This window comes from Mangifera indica, chromosome 3 (assembly GCF_011075055.1).
Source record: "Mangifera indica cultivar Alphonso chromosome 3, CATAS_Mindica_2.1, whole genome shotgun sequence".
In the NCBI taxonomy this organism is placed as follows: domain Eukaryota; kingdom Viridiplantae; phylum Streptophyta; class Magnoliopsida; order Sapindales; family Anacardiaceae; genus Mangifera; species Mangifera indica.
Window position 1 is genome coordinate 4,541,493 of NC_058139.1, and position 16,652 is coordinate 4,558,144.

The 16,652-nt window shown below is 34.7% G+C and overlaps 2 protein-coding genes across 2 annotated transcripts; both read right to left on the bottom strand.

Moving 5' to 3' along the window:
* Positions 1–13: 13 nt before the first annotated feature.
* Positions 14–10,897, bottom strand: LOC123212274 (DNA mismatch repair protein MSH4). Its single transcript, XM_044631364.1, has 24 exons — positions 10,702–10,897; positions 9,752–9,955; positions 9,586–9,621; positions 9,375–9,487; positions 9,104–9,149; positions 8,983–9,029; positions 8,718–8,825; positions 8,352–8,427; positions 7,652–7,724; positions 7,401–7,546; positions 7,230–7,315; positions 6,176–6,315; positions 5,872–6,011; positions 5,736–5,786; positions 5,127–5,190; positions 4,316–4,459; positions 4,173–4,240; positions 3,988–4,046; positions 2,822–2,978; positions 1,299–1,351; positions 1,129–1,227; positions 839–953; positions 639–761; positions 14–409 (listed from the first exon to the last, which is right to left on the bottom strand). Exons 1-24 carry the CDS (start codon positions 10,765–10,767, stop codon positions 245–247), a joined length of 2,379 nt encoding a protein of 792 aa, XP_044487299.1. The 5' UTR covers positions 10,768–10,897; the 3' UTR covers positions 14–244.
* Positions 10,898–12,227: 1,330 nt separating this feature from the next.
* Positions 12,228–16,566, bottom strand: LOC123212416 (inositol 2-dehydrogenase). Its single transcript, XM_044631542.1, has 7 exons — positions 16,185–16,566; positions 15,880–16,050; positions 13,780–13,944; positions 13,545–13,709; positions 12,986–13,120; positions 12,723–12,820; positions 12,228–12,630 (listed from the first exon to the last, which is right to left on the bottom strand). The coding sequence occupies exons 1-7, from the start codon at positions 16,365–16,367 to the stop codon at positions 12,423–12,425; spliced, it is 1,125 nt and encodes a 374-aa protein (XP_044487477.1). The 5' UTR covers positions 16,368–16,566; the 3' UTR covers positions 12,228–12,422.
* Positions 16,567–16,652: the final 86 nt, after the last annotated feature.

Genomic DNA, 16,652 nt, shown 5'->3' on the forward strand with positions numbered 1-16,652 from the left:
AACAGCTATTTTAAGATGTGTGGCTATTTTTAATAGTTTTTCAAGGCCATATCATTCACTTTTATATCCAATTAAATTCCCACTAATATGGTAACTTCTTGTCTAACTACAAACGTGCCCTAGCCAAACTTGAGAATATTTCAGCGTCTCAATGAGAAATATCTCTTCCTGTTGGGGGCATATTACTGGGGTGTTTGAATGGTAAACTTCACGGCCTTCTATCGGGGGGTTTGAATGGTAAGCTTCATAGCCTTCTATTTGTGTAATTCTCTTTAAGACTCTGTAATGCTTGTCGAATTGCATCCTCATCTTGGCTGGAGTACTTCAAGCATAGAAGACGTTGAGCAACGTGGTAAGCCATCTGGAGCTGATTATATTGCAGACAGTTTACTTCCATTCGCTGTACCTCCTGGACATTTTCAAACTAAATGCAGTTTACGAACAAGGTCCAAAATTGGGTCAAATTTGAGCCTCCTCATGTTCTATACTATGGCGATCCAAGGACCTAATGTGTATGTAGTAAACATTTTCTTCTTTTCAAATAATGTCATGATAAGATTTGTAAAACTTTCAAATGCCAGTAATCAGAAGATCGTGAATCAAGAAATAGCATAAGGCAATTACTCAATATAAATCACCTTGGCAGTGATCCTTGCCGTGATACTCTTGGCCATTTCGACCACTGAGCTTGGAAGTCCTGCCACTTCTGCTAGTAGAAGGCCATAGTGTGCGATATGTCTTTGCCCATCAGTGAGTTGAAACTGAATTTTAAGTAAATCACCATCAGTCAGCAACCAAAATCCTATATATTAGAATTGACAAGACAAGATAAAGCCACCTTGAAATCTAAACGGTTGTTTCTTATATCAACATAGAAGTGAACCACTTTCACATTCGGATACATGGTTGCTAATTCGGACAGATTCTCCATGTGTGTGGCAAATATTGTATACCTGTTGATCACGGCAGATAAAAACTTTGCAAAGGTTTGTTTGTCTCAAGTGATCTTAAAAATTTTGAGAATAAAATAAAAAAAAGCAGTGCAATAAGTCCTCAGATTTTATATGCTTTTCAACTTTTACAATAAACTTAAGACATGGTAGTGGAAAAGTCCGGATAAGTTATTACGCTTTCAATGATAAGAGGTGCTCACAGCAGCTCCATGCAATTGCAAATCCATCAGAGGAAGAAGTAGCCCTCCCGAGCTCATCCATTACTATCAGACTCCTACACAATAACAAATATTTTTGTAACTATTGTACATTCCAGTCAGTTCCAACCATCATATAGCCCCTTACCTTTGGGAGACATTCTGCATGACAAATGCTGTCTCTTTCATCTCTGTCATGAACTGTAACATGCAAGCAACCAAATAAATTCACTCTATTAAAATAAACTTTTCAAATTGAATAGGCACCAAAAATTAAGATAAGAAAGAACTTCATGTGCACAATGGAAAGAATATAACAGAAAGAGAATGACAAAAGAATGATAGTCTTCTGACAAATTCGTATATCTTTAAATAATTCGTTTTATTGAAAAGTAATAGGCCTCTCAAGATGTATGTTTGGTCATTCTTAGGTTTAATATATGGGAAACATCCAACTAAGGTGGAGAGCATGGTGAGTTGGCCTAATCCAAAAGACATTAAAAGATTGTGGTACTTCTTGAGATTGCTTTACTGTTTTAGAAGATGTATAAAGGGGTAGAGGATGATTGCTGAGCCACTTGATTCTTAAAAGAGGCTCTCAAAGGATCAATGATGAGGCTCTAACAATTTTAGAGGAGATGCATGAAAAAGGTAAAGGGTTTATGTGACAACAAGAGAGTGAAGGAGAAAAGAAAGTTAGAAAGGAAGGATTTAGTAGGGAAAGGAGGAGAGAAAAAAGTATTTTGGATTAAGTTTGTAATGTAGCAGTGAGGCTTCCGACTCATTGAATTATAGAGATTATCCATTGTTAATAGAGATTCTATTGAGTCAGTAAATAAGGTACAAAATTTCAAAATCAACTGTGATTTATTGTGTGTTGGTTCTTTTTGGTTGGGTTTTTAAGGTGAAGTGTGTGTGGAATGTAATTTAATGACTACAAAAAGACAAAACCAAGATTTGTTTTTGTTTTTTTATATTATTTTCATGTGTAAATAAGATTGCCCAACTCTTATTGAGATGTATTATGATTCTGTTGCCCAATATCACCCAACTTTTATTGAGATGTATTATGATTCTATTGCTCAATATCACCCACCAGCCTCTTTTGCTAATAGAAGAAGCACACAGACGCTGCCCATCTCAAGATATCGCCAAAACTTATTAGCCTTAAGCAGGAACCATCTAATTACTATATTCAGTAAGAGAAAACCTAGAATTTGAACAATCAAATTATAAAGCTCTTCCTAAACATTTCAAGTACAATCAGGTCTTGTGAGGAAAAAAGGTTCAAGGTGCAATATTGATGATATACGTCTTAGATTTTAATATTGGAAACAAACAAGCTGAACATATACGTCAAGGGTCTTCATTAAACCCTTCCATACTTCATACAACAGTGGCATGTAGCAACCCTTTAAACAACTTTTTCCGTGCCAAATTAATTAGGCTTTGTGATTAACCATCCAATTCATTGGCTAGCAAAGTCCAATAATTAAATAAACACTACCAGAAAGTCTAATGAGGTTCTAAATGAAAAATACTTGAGGTAAATAAAGGAAGAATCACGTACTAACAAGACAATCTATTCCCTCTTATTTCAATTAAGAATAGAGATGATATATTAAATAACAAGATCTAACAATTTGCAAAAAAGGAGTTTAGAAATCATACGGTACTAGAGTTAGATTCGAGATTATCCATTGCACCCATCCTTGTAAATATACGATCAACAACCCTTATGGTTGAGAAATTAGCAGGTACATAACAGCCTATCTGAGCAAGAATAATAATGAGACATATTTGTTGAAGATAAGTGCTCTTTCCACTCCTGAAGGAAACAAGAGATAGTATCAAAACAAAAGCAAAATAAAAACTCAAGCCAAATTATTCTTTTGTGAAGCCAAAAATTATCAATCTAAAAGTTTAAATGGAAGGGATTTATTATGAATAAAGTAGCTAAAGTTTAAATTTCAGTTGAGGTCACCCCCTGGAGAATCCAGACGCCTAAGACATAATTTAACCGTGTTAAATAGAAAATTTACCCCCACGTTTTGCACTCAGCATTTGTAAATCCCTCAACTACTCTAAATTCGAGCCATGGGACGGATACATGAAGGGAGAGGCCTCACATTCCATTAATCCCAGATAAAATTTATTTGGCCAATCCATCAACTCTTCACACTAATGAGCGGTGACATTTACAGTGAGTAGTACTAGATCATCAGCTCACCAATCTTATAATGGTATGTGATACGAACCTTAGGAGAAGCACACCTCAAAAGCTAGCTATTGAGATGGGAGAGCCCAAGGCCATATATACCCTACATTAGTTGTCCATACTTTCCAATGTGGGATCCAAGTCTCATACCTTGCATTTAGGATCGTAACATACCACCACGCTCCGCAGCCCCGGCGCCCACGCGGTCTGACTGTGCGCTAGCTCCCTGCTAGCCCCGGGTGAACATTGCAATGCCGGCGTCACCACCCGCGCCGCACGATTGCAACTGAGAGACATGGTGATGACTCTGATACCAAATGATAAGAACCTTAGGAGAACCACATCTCAAAAGCTAGCTATTGAGATGGGAGAGCCCAAAGTCATATATACCCCACATTAGTTGCCCATACTTTCCAATGTGGGATCCAAGTCCTATACCTTGCATTTAGGATCGTAACAGTATGCAAGTGAAATCGGGTGCAATGGATGCCAAATATCAAATAAAATAAAACCATCTTGTTATTTTAACCTTTATCTATGTTCCAATAAATCAGTTCTAAAAAAACACATGGTGCACTAAATGACTTCAACTCATGCCAGGAAAAGATTACAAACATACATATTTGGGCCCATGACAATCAACATGTTTGACGCTTCTGTTACAAAGATATTGTTGGCCTACAAAGGAAGCAATTGTTCAACTTTTAAGAGCATGGCTGTATTGAAGTAAAGGGAGTAGCAAAAACTTCCTATAAAGAAGAATCTAAATAAGCAATAAAATAATTAAAAGATAAATCAACATACAACAAATTCACTATGTATGCTCTCTAGGATAGGATGTCTTCCAGAATCAATTGCAATTGGGCCATTCTCTGCCAGTAGCAGACATGATGAAGCAGTTAGTTACATTAGGGCAAAGTAATATAAATTAAAGAAAAATTACTAACCAGTAAATTTTGGTCTAGTATATCGGTCAACAGGCTTAGTTGATATTGTATGAGCAAACGAATTGACAATCATATCCAACAGGCACAAAACCTCTGCAAGCAGCGTGAGCGCAGAAACATCCTCCGTTATTGAGCCTACCAGTGCTATATATTGTATAAAATTATTGTAAGCAATCAAGTAATTAATGCAACATGCAACAAAGTATTTTTTTTTTTAAATTCTGATTGAGAATCTGAGATTGATACAGTTTAACAAAACGTAAAAGCAGTAATTTAGAGGATATGATAATTAAAAAAACTGGGAGGATATGAATAAAAGTATTGTTATGTTACATCTTTAAATTTTATGGCCTAGCATGAGATAAGATATGCATAGAGAAAAACATACATGAAGAGATATACGCCAGCTAAGTGTGATAACAACCATGATTGCAAATCCCTCATTATCCTCTCTCACAAACCCTCACTGTAATAGGTTGCTAATCCCCTCAACCCCAGCAAAAGCATACGTGAAGAAAAATATGCCAGTCAAGTGTTGTGGTGATTATTTCCCTCAAAACTAACGTTTTAGAAGCATCTAAGAAACTGAAAAAATGGGAAATCGATCAAATTCCAGTAATGTGAATTCACATAATATTTCCACCCAGCAACCAAATATTTGGGTAGTAAAATAGCTGTTGCTTAATGAGCCTATGCTTCAGGGAAAAAGTTTTAAAAAAATTAAGCACTTTACAGAATCAAAAGTCCATTAGTTTCAATGGAGTATGGAGCTCAAGATACCAAAAATATAACATAATAAGTCTATCAAAACCTTCGAGGCAAACTTCTGTTCGTACATAACACTCCCCAGCTGCAGACGTATTTCTGACATTCAGCTGAAAATTTAGTGAAATAAAGAAAAACTTGTGAAGATAATTTCAAGATCCACAAAGATATCATGTAGAACCATGTGTGTATGCATGTGTGTGTGTGTGTGTGCAATAAATATAACACAGATATTTATGGTGTCTTACAATCAATGAAAAAGTTCTAGGCACTTGGATAAGTTCTTATCATGTTAAGCATTAGTCCTCATCAAATAAAAAGCAAAAACCAATAATTTATCAAGAACTTGAATAAAAAGCTTTCTTTTGCAAACCGTTTTGTATAATTATTATCAAAATCAGATAAAGAAAGAGCTAATGGCATGCAGCAATGTAACAGGGTGAAAAAAACTGGATCTTATTATTTCAGTTGTCTCTAAGGATGGTTTATCTTCTTCTCAGTATGTTTTTCCTTTGAATATACATGAATAAATCATCAAAAGAGATATAGCGCACTCATTCATCATCTGTGTACACTGATTGAATATATAAATTTAAATAAGATTATTAACTTGAATAGATAGATATAGAATTATTCAAATAATGATAAAACTTACAGAAGCGAGCTCTAAAGTTGAGCAATGTATATTGTTCCCATGCTTCACGACCTGAATAATGTCTCAAAAGCATATTACAATAAAAATTAACAAATGAGGAGATATTTCAATAATAAAATAAGAAAAACCTGCATACCTGAATGAACTTGCTTGGAAGCTTTCCTTGAATGTCTTTATGTGGAATGCTAAAGTAAAAGCCTTGTCTATTGTTAAAAGGTAGCTTCAAATTTGGCAGCTTGAGCTCTTCACGATATGTGTTTGCCAGATTATGTATAGCTGTTAGTTAAATTTTTAAAAGCTTTTAGATTGCATAAAATGACATCCCAAAAGACAATACAGAAAAAGGAAAAATAAAGAAACAAAACGAAAAAAAAAAAGATAATAAAAATCAGTGCCAAATGACAGAAAGCAAAGTTGAACTACATAGCTAGTATAAAAACCTTCACTAGTATCACAAAATGATCTCCGTGCAATATCTAGAAGACCATCAATTCCAGCCTTAACAGCAAAACACTGCTGTGTGCGAGCAATGAAAGGAACCCGTGCATGCAGCACATCTTCATCAATTACATCTCCAATTCTGAATGATATAAATTAAGCTTCTCAGAAAAACTTGTTTCTGATTACTGAAAGCTTGATGCTATTGTTTACTGTGCAATACATCAATAACATGTTGTCTTAAGACACTATAACACTACAATCGACAAAGTTCTAAAATACTTATAATGGGAATCCCGCAACGAAAATTGATTGCATAATGATACTTGAATATTCTCAATAGAATGAGCTAATTAATTTTTATTCCAGTGAGGTAATACCATAAATAAAATAGAACTTAAGTAGAATCAGATAGTATTATGATCACGAGCACCATCATCAGCATCTTAATCGTCTAAATTTGTTAAATTGCTTAGGATTGAGATATATGACATCCCCTTATTTCTTCTATCTAGTTTTGTTCATTCTCTAAATTTTGTAAGGTTTAACTAATAGACTTGGGTTTGAGTGAATCAGTAGATATCAATGGAGCATGGCTTCTAGACAGGATGAAATTTAAAATAAAAAGCAAAAACCTCCAACCTCATTTGGTATTGATGATACAGCCGAAAAGAACTAAGACTTTAAGGATTATGGATTTGCCTATTTTGTAAGAAAAAAATTGAAAAACTAAAATGAATGTCAGGAAAACACAGGATATGTTTTAAATATTTGATAAGCTAGAGGGAATCTCCTGGGCCATGAAAGAGGCCCGACTTGAGGAAATCCATGAAAGGCAAACATAATGTACTAAATTATTGAAATAAATATTATTCATAATGTAAATATAACTACATAGAGAAAACTTAAATTTCTGCTCAAAGGATTATTTGTTAGTAGTAATTTTAGCCATTTAGAATGTCAGAACTCAGATCAAAAGACAAGGCTGAACTCTTAAAATTTCAGACAGATAGAGAGACATATAACCCATCAATCATATCAGGTATGGCAACACACCTCTTTCTGATGGAAGCATATATCTCGTTTTCACAAACAGACTTGTATATGTTTGCCAGAAGAAAACTTTGTGCATCCTTAAGCACCTAAAATATTTTTAAAATGTGGAATTGAGAAATGTTTGAGTTTAGTTAGAATCATATCAGTATAAAGGAAAACAAATATTTAAACCTTTGCGAGTGAAGGCAAGGCATCCAAAGCTGTTTTGAGCAGAATAATGCTTGATATCAGTATTTGGCTCTTTCTAGCATTCTCAGCATCCATGACCTTACTAGTAACTTTCTTCTGCTTGAAGCAGAAGTGACAAAGTACCCTATCTGAGAGAGTATATAAGTTATCTGTTAGATGGATAACAGAAGTGGACACTAAAACAAAGAATCTTGCATTTGTTTTAGCTATTCCTTTCATTCTCTTCAACTTACCAATCTCTTTTGGAAACTTACGAAGAACCTGGGAGAGTCCAAAGAATAGTTGTTCATTGCTCATCAACTCATCCTGGAATCAAATATTGAAAAGACATATTATGGATTTAAAACAGATTTGTTTGAACAGTGCCATCGTGACGTTGGAGAATTAAAGCAAAACCTAAACTGAAATAGACAAATTTGAAGTAATATTTTACAAATATAAAAAGAATATTCATAAAAAGTTGACAAATTTTGAGCAGATAGTTGCTTATGGAGTAAGATTATGTGCATTAATAATGAATACTAATTTGTATATCTATAACGGTATGTTATCAAATAAATGAATGTTACTTTATCCATAATTTAAATTCATTCAATCACATGATGACAAGTTATCAATAGTATACAAATTAATACCCATTGTTAGTGCACATGATTTTATTGTTGCTACTTAATCATTTTGGCAGTGAGACCTTGTGCAATCAAATAAATCAAAACAATATTATATATACTTATTTTTTACTGTACACATCTCAACAGTATATTTCTTCCCCCGGGTTCTTACAGAAAGCAAATTGTGTGTTGCAGATCTAAAGAAACAAATACAATTTTGCATCTAACAAAGAAATTCAAGGATAATCGAGAATGGTTTAGGAATATAAAGTGTCTTCTCAGTTAGACAGCTCCACCAGCAAACCCCAAATGTAAAACTAACCAGACAATCTAGACGAGTGTTGATAGTTTCAATGTCTTTTAAAGGCTGCAAAAGATTGGCACGGAGTAGTCTAGTCCTGGAAAAGAAATCCCAAAGAACACCAAATTATCAAATTTTAACAAGTTGTGTTTCCAAAAAGGCAGGAAATAAGCTCAGTTGCTACATGGCTACTTGATGAATCTGAAATTTTCCATACTAACGCATGCTCAAGTTTATCTTGTGAGGAATAATCCTTGAGAAATATTCATGCAGTAAGTGCTAAAATTATAATTTTAGAAAAATGTTTTTTCTTAAAAAAAAAATTAAGTTGGAAGCAGTTGATAATACAACTTGCTGGATTAGCCATCTTATGTATAGATAACAGACCCTCCAATAGTTTTTGTAGTCTTGAGCATATGGAACAGACTTCTTTTCTTGTTGCTTGAGCCCCAAAGGGAAAAATGAAGCGGCTCAACAATTTCCAGATTCTGGACACTGCCATAAAACTCAACTGTTAAAGTACCAAAGACTTACAAACGAAATTTAAATGTCACCTTTTTCTATACCGATTAACATTTTTAGAAATCTGATTTATGTGATGTATACAATAGGAGTAGCAACTGAAATCTTTCTGAAAAGAAAGCAGGGGTACCTGGTAGCGTCAATATTCATGTGGTCAAATGAACCATTAAAAGTTACCTGACAAAGAGAATTCAATGAGAAAATTTAAGGTTGCACTTGTATAATTGATATGTGGATTATAAAGCACATACCAAAAGTGAATGGTTTGTAACAATGACCCCTTTCTCTGCTTCTATCCTGTGCATGAAATCGATGCTTAAAGTTTCAGAAACAAACATATGCAGATGCATGGTAGTCTTCAAACAAGAAATATACTAGTTTACACCACTTTCTAGTAGCTGTAGAAAGATCCATTGAACAAGCAATGGAGGCAAAGTGACAACTTCACACTTTTATTAGGGTGAACTTGATTCGGAACTAAAATTTTTTTCTGTTAAATATGTAAAAAGATGAAGTTAGTACCACTTTATCGTAGCAGCAGCAGCAGCCAGGCAGAGATAATACTGCTTGTAATATGTATCCAAACCAAGTGCTGAGGGCTCCTTGGCTGCTAAACTTTTAATCAGCACAGCACCCTGGGAGATTAATCACAATGGCAATTCAAGCAAAGAAATACATCTGTCAGCACTCATAACCTAAACACCAATGAAGCATGAGAAGTATTTAGTATAACCTTGGTATCGTCAAAGCAACCACGAGCCATAACAACCTACATGAATCAACATAATTCATAAAACATGTTAAATTTCTCGTCGTCCACATGGAAACACAGGCATATGATTACTTTTGCTCAGAGAAAGAGACTAGAGCTGCAAATTGTAATTATTAAGGGAGACCACCTTCTTGACTGAAGCATAAAATCTATCCACCAGTTCTGATACTCCAACCATACCATCAGGTGCCAGTTTGTTCGGAGAAATGATGATCACCATGGGATCGTAAAAATGCAGCAAAGTTTTTGTATTTTGATATGAGCTACTGGTTTCAATATACTGAGAAAGATGCAGTGTAGCCGACCGCAAGTCAAAAGCAGCCACCCCTACCTGTTTACATTTTTGTTAGTCAGGAACTTTGCTTCTTCATTTCTTCTGGAAGATTATTTAAAGACATATTACCTATTCAAAAAAGAAATTTTCAGAGCTCCAAATAGGAAAGTATGGAACATATTATTCATAAGCTTCAAAATTCCAAAGAGCAGCTTCTAACCTTTTAAAACTTATCAAAAATCAAGTGAAAAAATGACAGTGTATAGCATGTAATATTAGTGCCACTAAAAGTGGAACAGGTTTCAGTCAGCAAGACACCATGTACCCTGTAACTTGGTAACAATTCTTAGGAACCTGTATAGTAGTTGTAAAAATAAGATCTCTTTCTTTCCAAGAGGAATTAATTTTAATTTTATGACAACAATATCACCACCAGTAATTTGTGACGGACATGAAGTTCCTACCATGAATATTTTAGCCAATCCTAGCATGATTTAATTTTATGTAAAATGCAGAATTCTAATTGTTTGTTTTGTAACGAGCTGGTACTAGCTCTTGAAAAATTGTGCACAGACACAATCCGAAAGCAACAACGCTGAAACAATTGAATATCTTCATTTACATATTTAAGTAAAAAAATCGAATACAATGCAAAGTAACCTTCATCTTCGTAAGATCTCTGCTAATTTTCCATCTTTAAACAATCACAAAAAAAGCACTGGTAACACGAGTTTGTGGTGTTAATCCAATGCTACAATCTCATCAATTTCCGTAGGTTTTATCGGGAGTCAAACAGAGATTACCTCTTTAGCTCTGTTTTCGATGAGACCGGTTATGAAGCTCGACCTTTCTCCTCCTTCGTCTTCCATCTGGCTTTCTAAGTGGAGAACGAGACCAGAAAGTGTGAGCAAGGCATACCTATCTGGTACCTGTTTATAAAGAGACGTTATATGAGATTTGTGTATTCAAGTGTTTCTTGGAGCACAAGGGTGCCCGATGCTCGGTTGAGCAGGGTGCGTGTTTGCTGAAAGAAAGAGTACGGAATAGAGTTTAAAATCTGGCGGGAACTAGGAAGCAATTTTTTTTAAGATTAATTGTTTTTAAATTAACACTTCAAATATTGGATTTGATTTTATTTTTTAACATTTTAGGCCGGCAGATCCCCTGATTGTAGGAAGGCCGAAAGATTTCTTCACACTCAAAGTATAGTAAAATTTTAAATTTTTATTTTTTAATTTTTAAAAATATAAACATTTATTTATAAGTTAATTTTTGTTAAAAATTTTAATTTGAATCAAAGATAAAACCGTTATTTACTAAAAAAATTTAAAAAATAAAAGTTTTATTATATTTTCTTTCATAGATTTAAAATTTTCACAATTTTCTCTCAAACCTAGAGTTTCACATTTAGACAATGATTTTTTAGCAAACAATAACCGATATCTCTTTTTTATAGTAATGTCTCTCACTCCGACATTTTCCCTTTCACCAATAACGTCTAAATTCGATAGAATCTAAACGAAATCCAAACAAAGAATCATCATTCAAACGAAGTTGATTTATTTAGACAACAAACATCGTCGATTGAAAGGAGAGACATTATTGAAAAAAAAAAAATATTAGCTATCATTCATCAAAAAATCATTGATGAAATTTAAAACTCAAATAGAGAAAAAAATCACTTTTGAAAATTTAATTTTAAACAAAAATTATTAATTTTTTAAATTAATAGATAAAATAATATAAATTTTTATTTTTTAAATATTATTATTAAATAATAATTTTATTTTTAATTCTAATAAAATAAAATTTTAACAAAAATTAGTTAATCGAGACTTTTCAACGCAGCCCGTGTGAGGAATAAGTCTTTGGGCCTTTCAGAACCTATTCACCTGTCAACCGCAGTTAATTTCAGTCCATCCAAATTTGGCTTTGACTAATTTTGACCGTTGAAATCCCTGTTTAAATAATGAATACATTTTCAACTTAATCATTAATCATCCACTATCTTTAACAAAAAAAAAAAATTAACAATAAATATCCAGCTTAATTAATGGAACGATCAACAAATAATTAAAAAAATCCAAATGAAAATGATCATGAATATTGAAAGAAATTAAAAAAATTATCAATAAACTAGACATCCAATACGACATTCTTTCATATTCAGCCGCAGTTAAAAGATCACTAGGCACTAGGCATGGAATCAATACTGAAAAAATCCATTGCCCTGCATCACTGCCAGCATAAGTGCTTCCGCAGATGGTTACCAGATTTCTTAATCAAGGCCATGGAATCATTCAATATATATTTGGGCATTTTCTAAAGATGCAGCAAAACACAAGCTCCAAATGATTGAAAAAGGAAATGCTGAGTATTTTTAAAACAAGCCACCAGTTCACACTTCAGACTCGTTATTAGGTAAGGCATATATTATGTATACAGCAGCTTTTCATTTGAGTAATTTAGCAAAGGAGTGAGGTTTACAAGAACGATCAATTCCGCTGTCATATTTTTAAAACCATCAGGCTTTGCAATTACGTTCACCTAAGACTTCATCGATTGTTACAAATCGACCCTTCTCAATTGACAGCTGTGCTGCGACTCCTATAGCAACTGAAATCAAGCCATCCTGCAAATCAACTGCTGGAGCTTTTATGCCTTTAGCTCTGATTGCTGACAAGAAGTTCAGATGTTCCAAATAGCTAGAACCATGATGCAGACCATCATATCTGAATAATGAAATTTTTATTTAAACTTTGAATAATGCTCAAGTGCATGTCCACAATATGTAACAATTAAAACCAAGAAGAAGGACACTTACTTTATCCGGTTGTCTTCAGCTTTTACAGTTTGGACACCATCTCTCCCCGCCACTCTTGTACCATAACGAACAATACTTTCAGGAACAAAGGCCTCCCCCTGTCACAAACTCAAAAATTGAAATATATGATTATTAGAAAACATATCCTCCTGCATTTATACAAACATATCATTAAATAAAGTGAAAATCATAGAGATGCAGCTACTGATTGAGCAGAAAAAAGAATCTACAAAAGGAGAGTAGGACTCAAGAAAAGGGTTTACCTTTCCAATGTCACCAACAACAGATATCTCTTGCTCATTCTTGCTCCCTTCAGCAAACATACAAAGGTCAAGCATTCCTCGAGACCCATTTTCAAACTCAACAATAACATATGCATTGTCAATAATGTCTGGTACCTGAAATATAGAAAAAGTTAACAGAAAAATATCAGACGGGCATAACAGAGGAGGACAAGAAACAGAATGAAGTTAGATCTGAAACCTGATTATCATTCTGTTTTAGAGCTAACCTTCCAGAACAAAAGATTGCGGAAAAGAATAAGTTTCTTTAGCAAACAACAGAATTAATTAAAAAAAGACTAAGAGTAAATGTAAAATTAAATACATAATTAGGGTGCAGTTAATAAGACATTAAGACTAAATTGTAAACAGATTGTTCAAATTAGAAGGCAGTCTTCTGTTATTAACTTTTAATTAAAAATTTCCTGCTAGACTATAATCTGTCCAGAAACACTAACCGATGGATAAACTAGAATCCCAACTCTCTAAGTTATATCAACTGTATGGTCTATTAATGAAACCTCTATGACTAACAACTTACCTTTCCATCATATATCTCATCTTTGTGGTTGACAGCTATAGCCCCAGAAGCCATCACACGTACAGGATTTGAATCTGCAAAGAGCCTCATTAGATCAAAGAAGTGGCAGCACTTCTCCACCAGTGTACCCCCTGAGTTGATATTGAATCGATTCCAATTATTTACCTAGAAAAATCATAAGTCAATGAGTCAAAAGGCTACAATAGTAAAGAACATAAATTTGAGTAGAAGTTACCTTGACTAAGAAAGGAAACCGATGTTCTCTGATTGCCACCATCTTCACTTGTCCAATGGAACCACTCTTAACAATCTGTATCAGTTTAGCAACAGGTGGCATGTATCTGTACTCCAGTCCAACATGTACCAGTACATCTGGCCTTTTCCTTGCAGCATCTACAACCTGATCTCATGATACACTAAAATTACTAGATTTAAAACTCAGGAAGAGATAGTCAGAATATGTGTAATAAATAAAAGGCCAAACGACTATTTCCCACCCAAGGTATGCTACAATCTCAAGTTTTTACCTTTTAACTATGGAAACACCAAACACCCACCCATGAACAGTTAAAATTAACGGTAGTAAGGGTAAAATCGTCATTTTCTCTATAATATTAAAAATAAACTAAAATAGAATCTAATTTGGCCCCCCTAAACTTTAAAAACTAAAATTTTCCCCTAACCTAAATCTTAAAAAATCGCAGTTTGACCCTAGGGTTTCGTTTTGAAATCTCTAGCGACATCTCCAACTCCATTGCCGACGACCTCTCCCTCCACAAGCATCCTCTCCTTCCAGTGATCTTTTTCCTCCTATTTGGACTCCTGATCGGCGTCGGAGAAGCCGTGGAAGACGAAGAACTTCGTCGGGGAAGACGAAGCAGTCGTCGTCGTCTAGGAAGACAATCGTCTTCCCAGACGAAGACAAGACGACTCGTCGTCCTCTGGGAAGATGAGTCGTCTTCATCTGGGAAGATGATCGTCTTCCCAAACGACGAAAACGAGATCGATCCATCTAGTCTTCGTCGTCTGGGAAGACGATTTCTCTTCTCAGACGACGTCTCTCTGCGTCGGATGGGTTGGGGTGGAGTTGAAGGGGGCCATCGGTGGAAGAGAAACCGTCAGGAGGGGGAGACGACCGACGATGGCGCCGGAGAAAGTGAAAGGGTTTGGAAACTAAACCCTAGGGGGGGAAATGCGACCTTTTCAAACTTAGCTTAGGTAAAAAATGTTAGTTTTTAAACTTTTAAGGGGGAAAATGAGATTAAATTTTCAGGGGTTAGGGTTTCGTTAAATTTAACCGGCCATGGGTAGGTGTTTGGTGTTTCCATAGTTAAAGGGTGGAAACTTAACATTGCAGTATACCTTGGGTGGGAAATAGTCGTTTGGCCTAAATAAAATCCCACTACCACATTGATAAAGCAATTATCTGCACAACAAAAATAAATAATTCCTTCCTACTTTTTATCCATCTTATATTGAACATGTCATTTCAAGTGTTACATTTAGTGAAGTATTAACATTTGCATATAAGTGATGCAGAGTGAACATTGATTTTGTCAAATCATAATTTTTTAAATGAGAATAATTAGATATAAGGGATTTCTTCCATATAAATTTGCAGAGAAAAGCCACTATTAGTCAGTTGCAGCAAAAGAAAGGAAATCAGCATTGGCAATTCACACTTTTTCAAATTGATATAAAGTAGAGTCCTTAATACCTGGATAGAGCCCACATATCAAACAATAAGGTGGTATAACAATTCTTCAAATGCATAATATACTAATGTTACAGTGAAATACAATGTTGCCTGTTTGACAGCATTAAAACATTACTGATATTACTTCATGACCACCAATTCAAATGGAACCTAAATCTATAGAGTAGAAAAAAATCAACACCAGTCATATTCAAAATGAGAGACAAGACACACTGCCTCCTTCATGTACCACATGGCTTTTCCATAACATTTGCTATATTTCACCTTAAGGCCTTATTTCATTGTCCACAACTTTTTCACCACATTATATTATTTCATTACCTTCCTGAAGCACAAATAAACACGATCATGAAAATGCAATACTCTTAAATAGGGGCATATAATTTAGTAAGAAAGCTTCTTCCAAAATTTACACATGAAAGGCGACTTTGTGCACCATTTATGAACAAATTGTATCTCCGTTTAGATGCACAATTCACCATAAAATTTAAAATCCAATGAGATCAAAATATTTTCTTCTGAAATTTTGTACTGGGACATGTACTAAAATACAACTCCAAGCTATTATACATGTTATCAAACACAGCATTAACATAAATAATGATAGTTTGTAGCAACCTTTTGGCAGTGCTCAACTGTGGTGCACAATGGCTTCTCCACTAGTACATGATGGGGTTTTGGGTGGTTGATAATGTCCATTAAAATCTGGAAATGCGTCATGTTTGGCGTTGATACAACCACTACATCGCAAAGCCCACTGTCCAACAACTCTTGATGCTCTGAAAAAACCTTCACAGGACACAATTTCAAATTCCACTATATCTGCAATCTAAATTCTGCTTTATGTAAAATTCATCAAGGTAACGGTTGAATAAGAATTAGTAAAGTCGTTAAAAGCTTATATACAAACACCAATAACCTACCTTTATAGGCCAATTAAATGAGTGCGCTAATTCTTGGGCGAGTTGTTGAGAGGGAAGATGAGGGTCAGCTATGCAAACAACAGCTACACCTTCGCTGCGAAGATGGTGGAGATTGATGAGATGCTCTCTTCCCATCATTCCTACACCTATGATCCCGTATTTCACTGAATCTTTAGCCTCCATGATTTCTTTTCTTATCCTCAGTTCCAAAGTCCCCTGGATTACTATGACTTCTCTCGAGTCTCAGGCCGTCCACTCATAAGCAATGAATAGTCAAAAATCTACTCGATCGATGACTATTTTTGTAATTTAGTTATTTCGTTCTTGTCTGCACTGGCACCATCCACCTTGTATTTTTCTGGCGCTACTAGCTTTGGGAGCTACTAGCGATATGAAACAATAGATGGTCGCATGTAACATTAATGAATGTTACGGGTTTGAATAAACATTGGCCAATGGACTATTTCC

What these genes read in the sequence shown, in the direction of transcription:
- LOC123212416 (XM_044631542.1), bottom strand. Translation starts at nt 16,367, where the DNA reads ATGGAGGCTAAAGATTCAGTGAAATACGGGATCATAGGTGTAGGAATG. An exon ending in ATGAGATATATGATGGAAAG is followed by an intron (nt 13,121 to 13,544) that starts GTAAGTTGTTAG and finishes TCTATATTTCAG; the next exon opens with GTACCAGACATTATTGACAA. An exon ending in GCTGAAGACAACCGGATAAA is followed by an intron (nt 12,631 to 12,722) that starts GTAAGTGTCCTT and finishes TTCATTATTCAG; the next exon opens with ATATGATGGTCTGCATCATG.
- LOC123212274 (XM_044631364.1), bottom strand. Translation starts at nt 10,767, where the DNA reads ATGGAAGACGAAGGAGGAGAAAGGTCGAGCTTCATAACCGGTCTCATC. An exon ending in ATTTTGTGATACTAGTGAAG is followed by an intron (nt 6,012 to 6,175) that starts GTTTTTATACTA and finishes TTTAACTAACAG; the next exon opens with CTATACATAATCTGGCAAAC. An exon ending in GCATACATAGTGAATTTGTT is followed by an intron (nt 4,047 to 4,172) that starts GTATGTTGATTT and finishes CTTCCTTTGTAG; the next exon opens with GCCAACAATATCTTTGTAAC.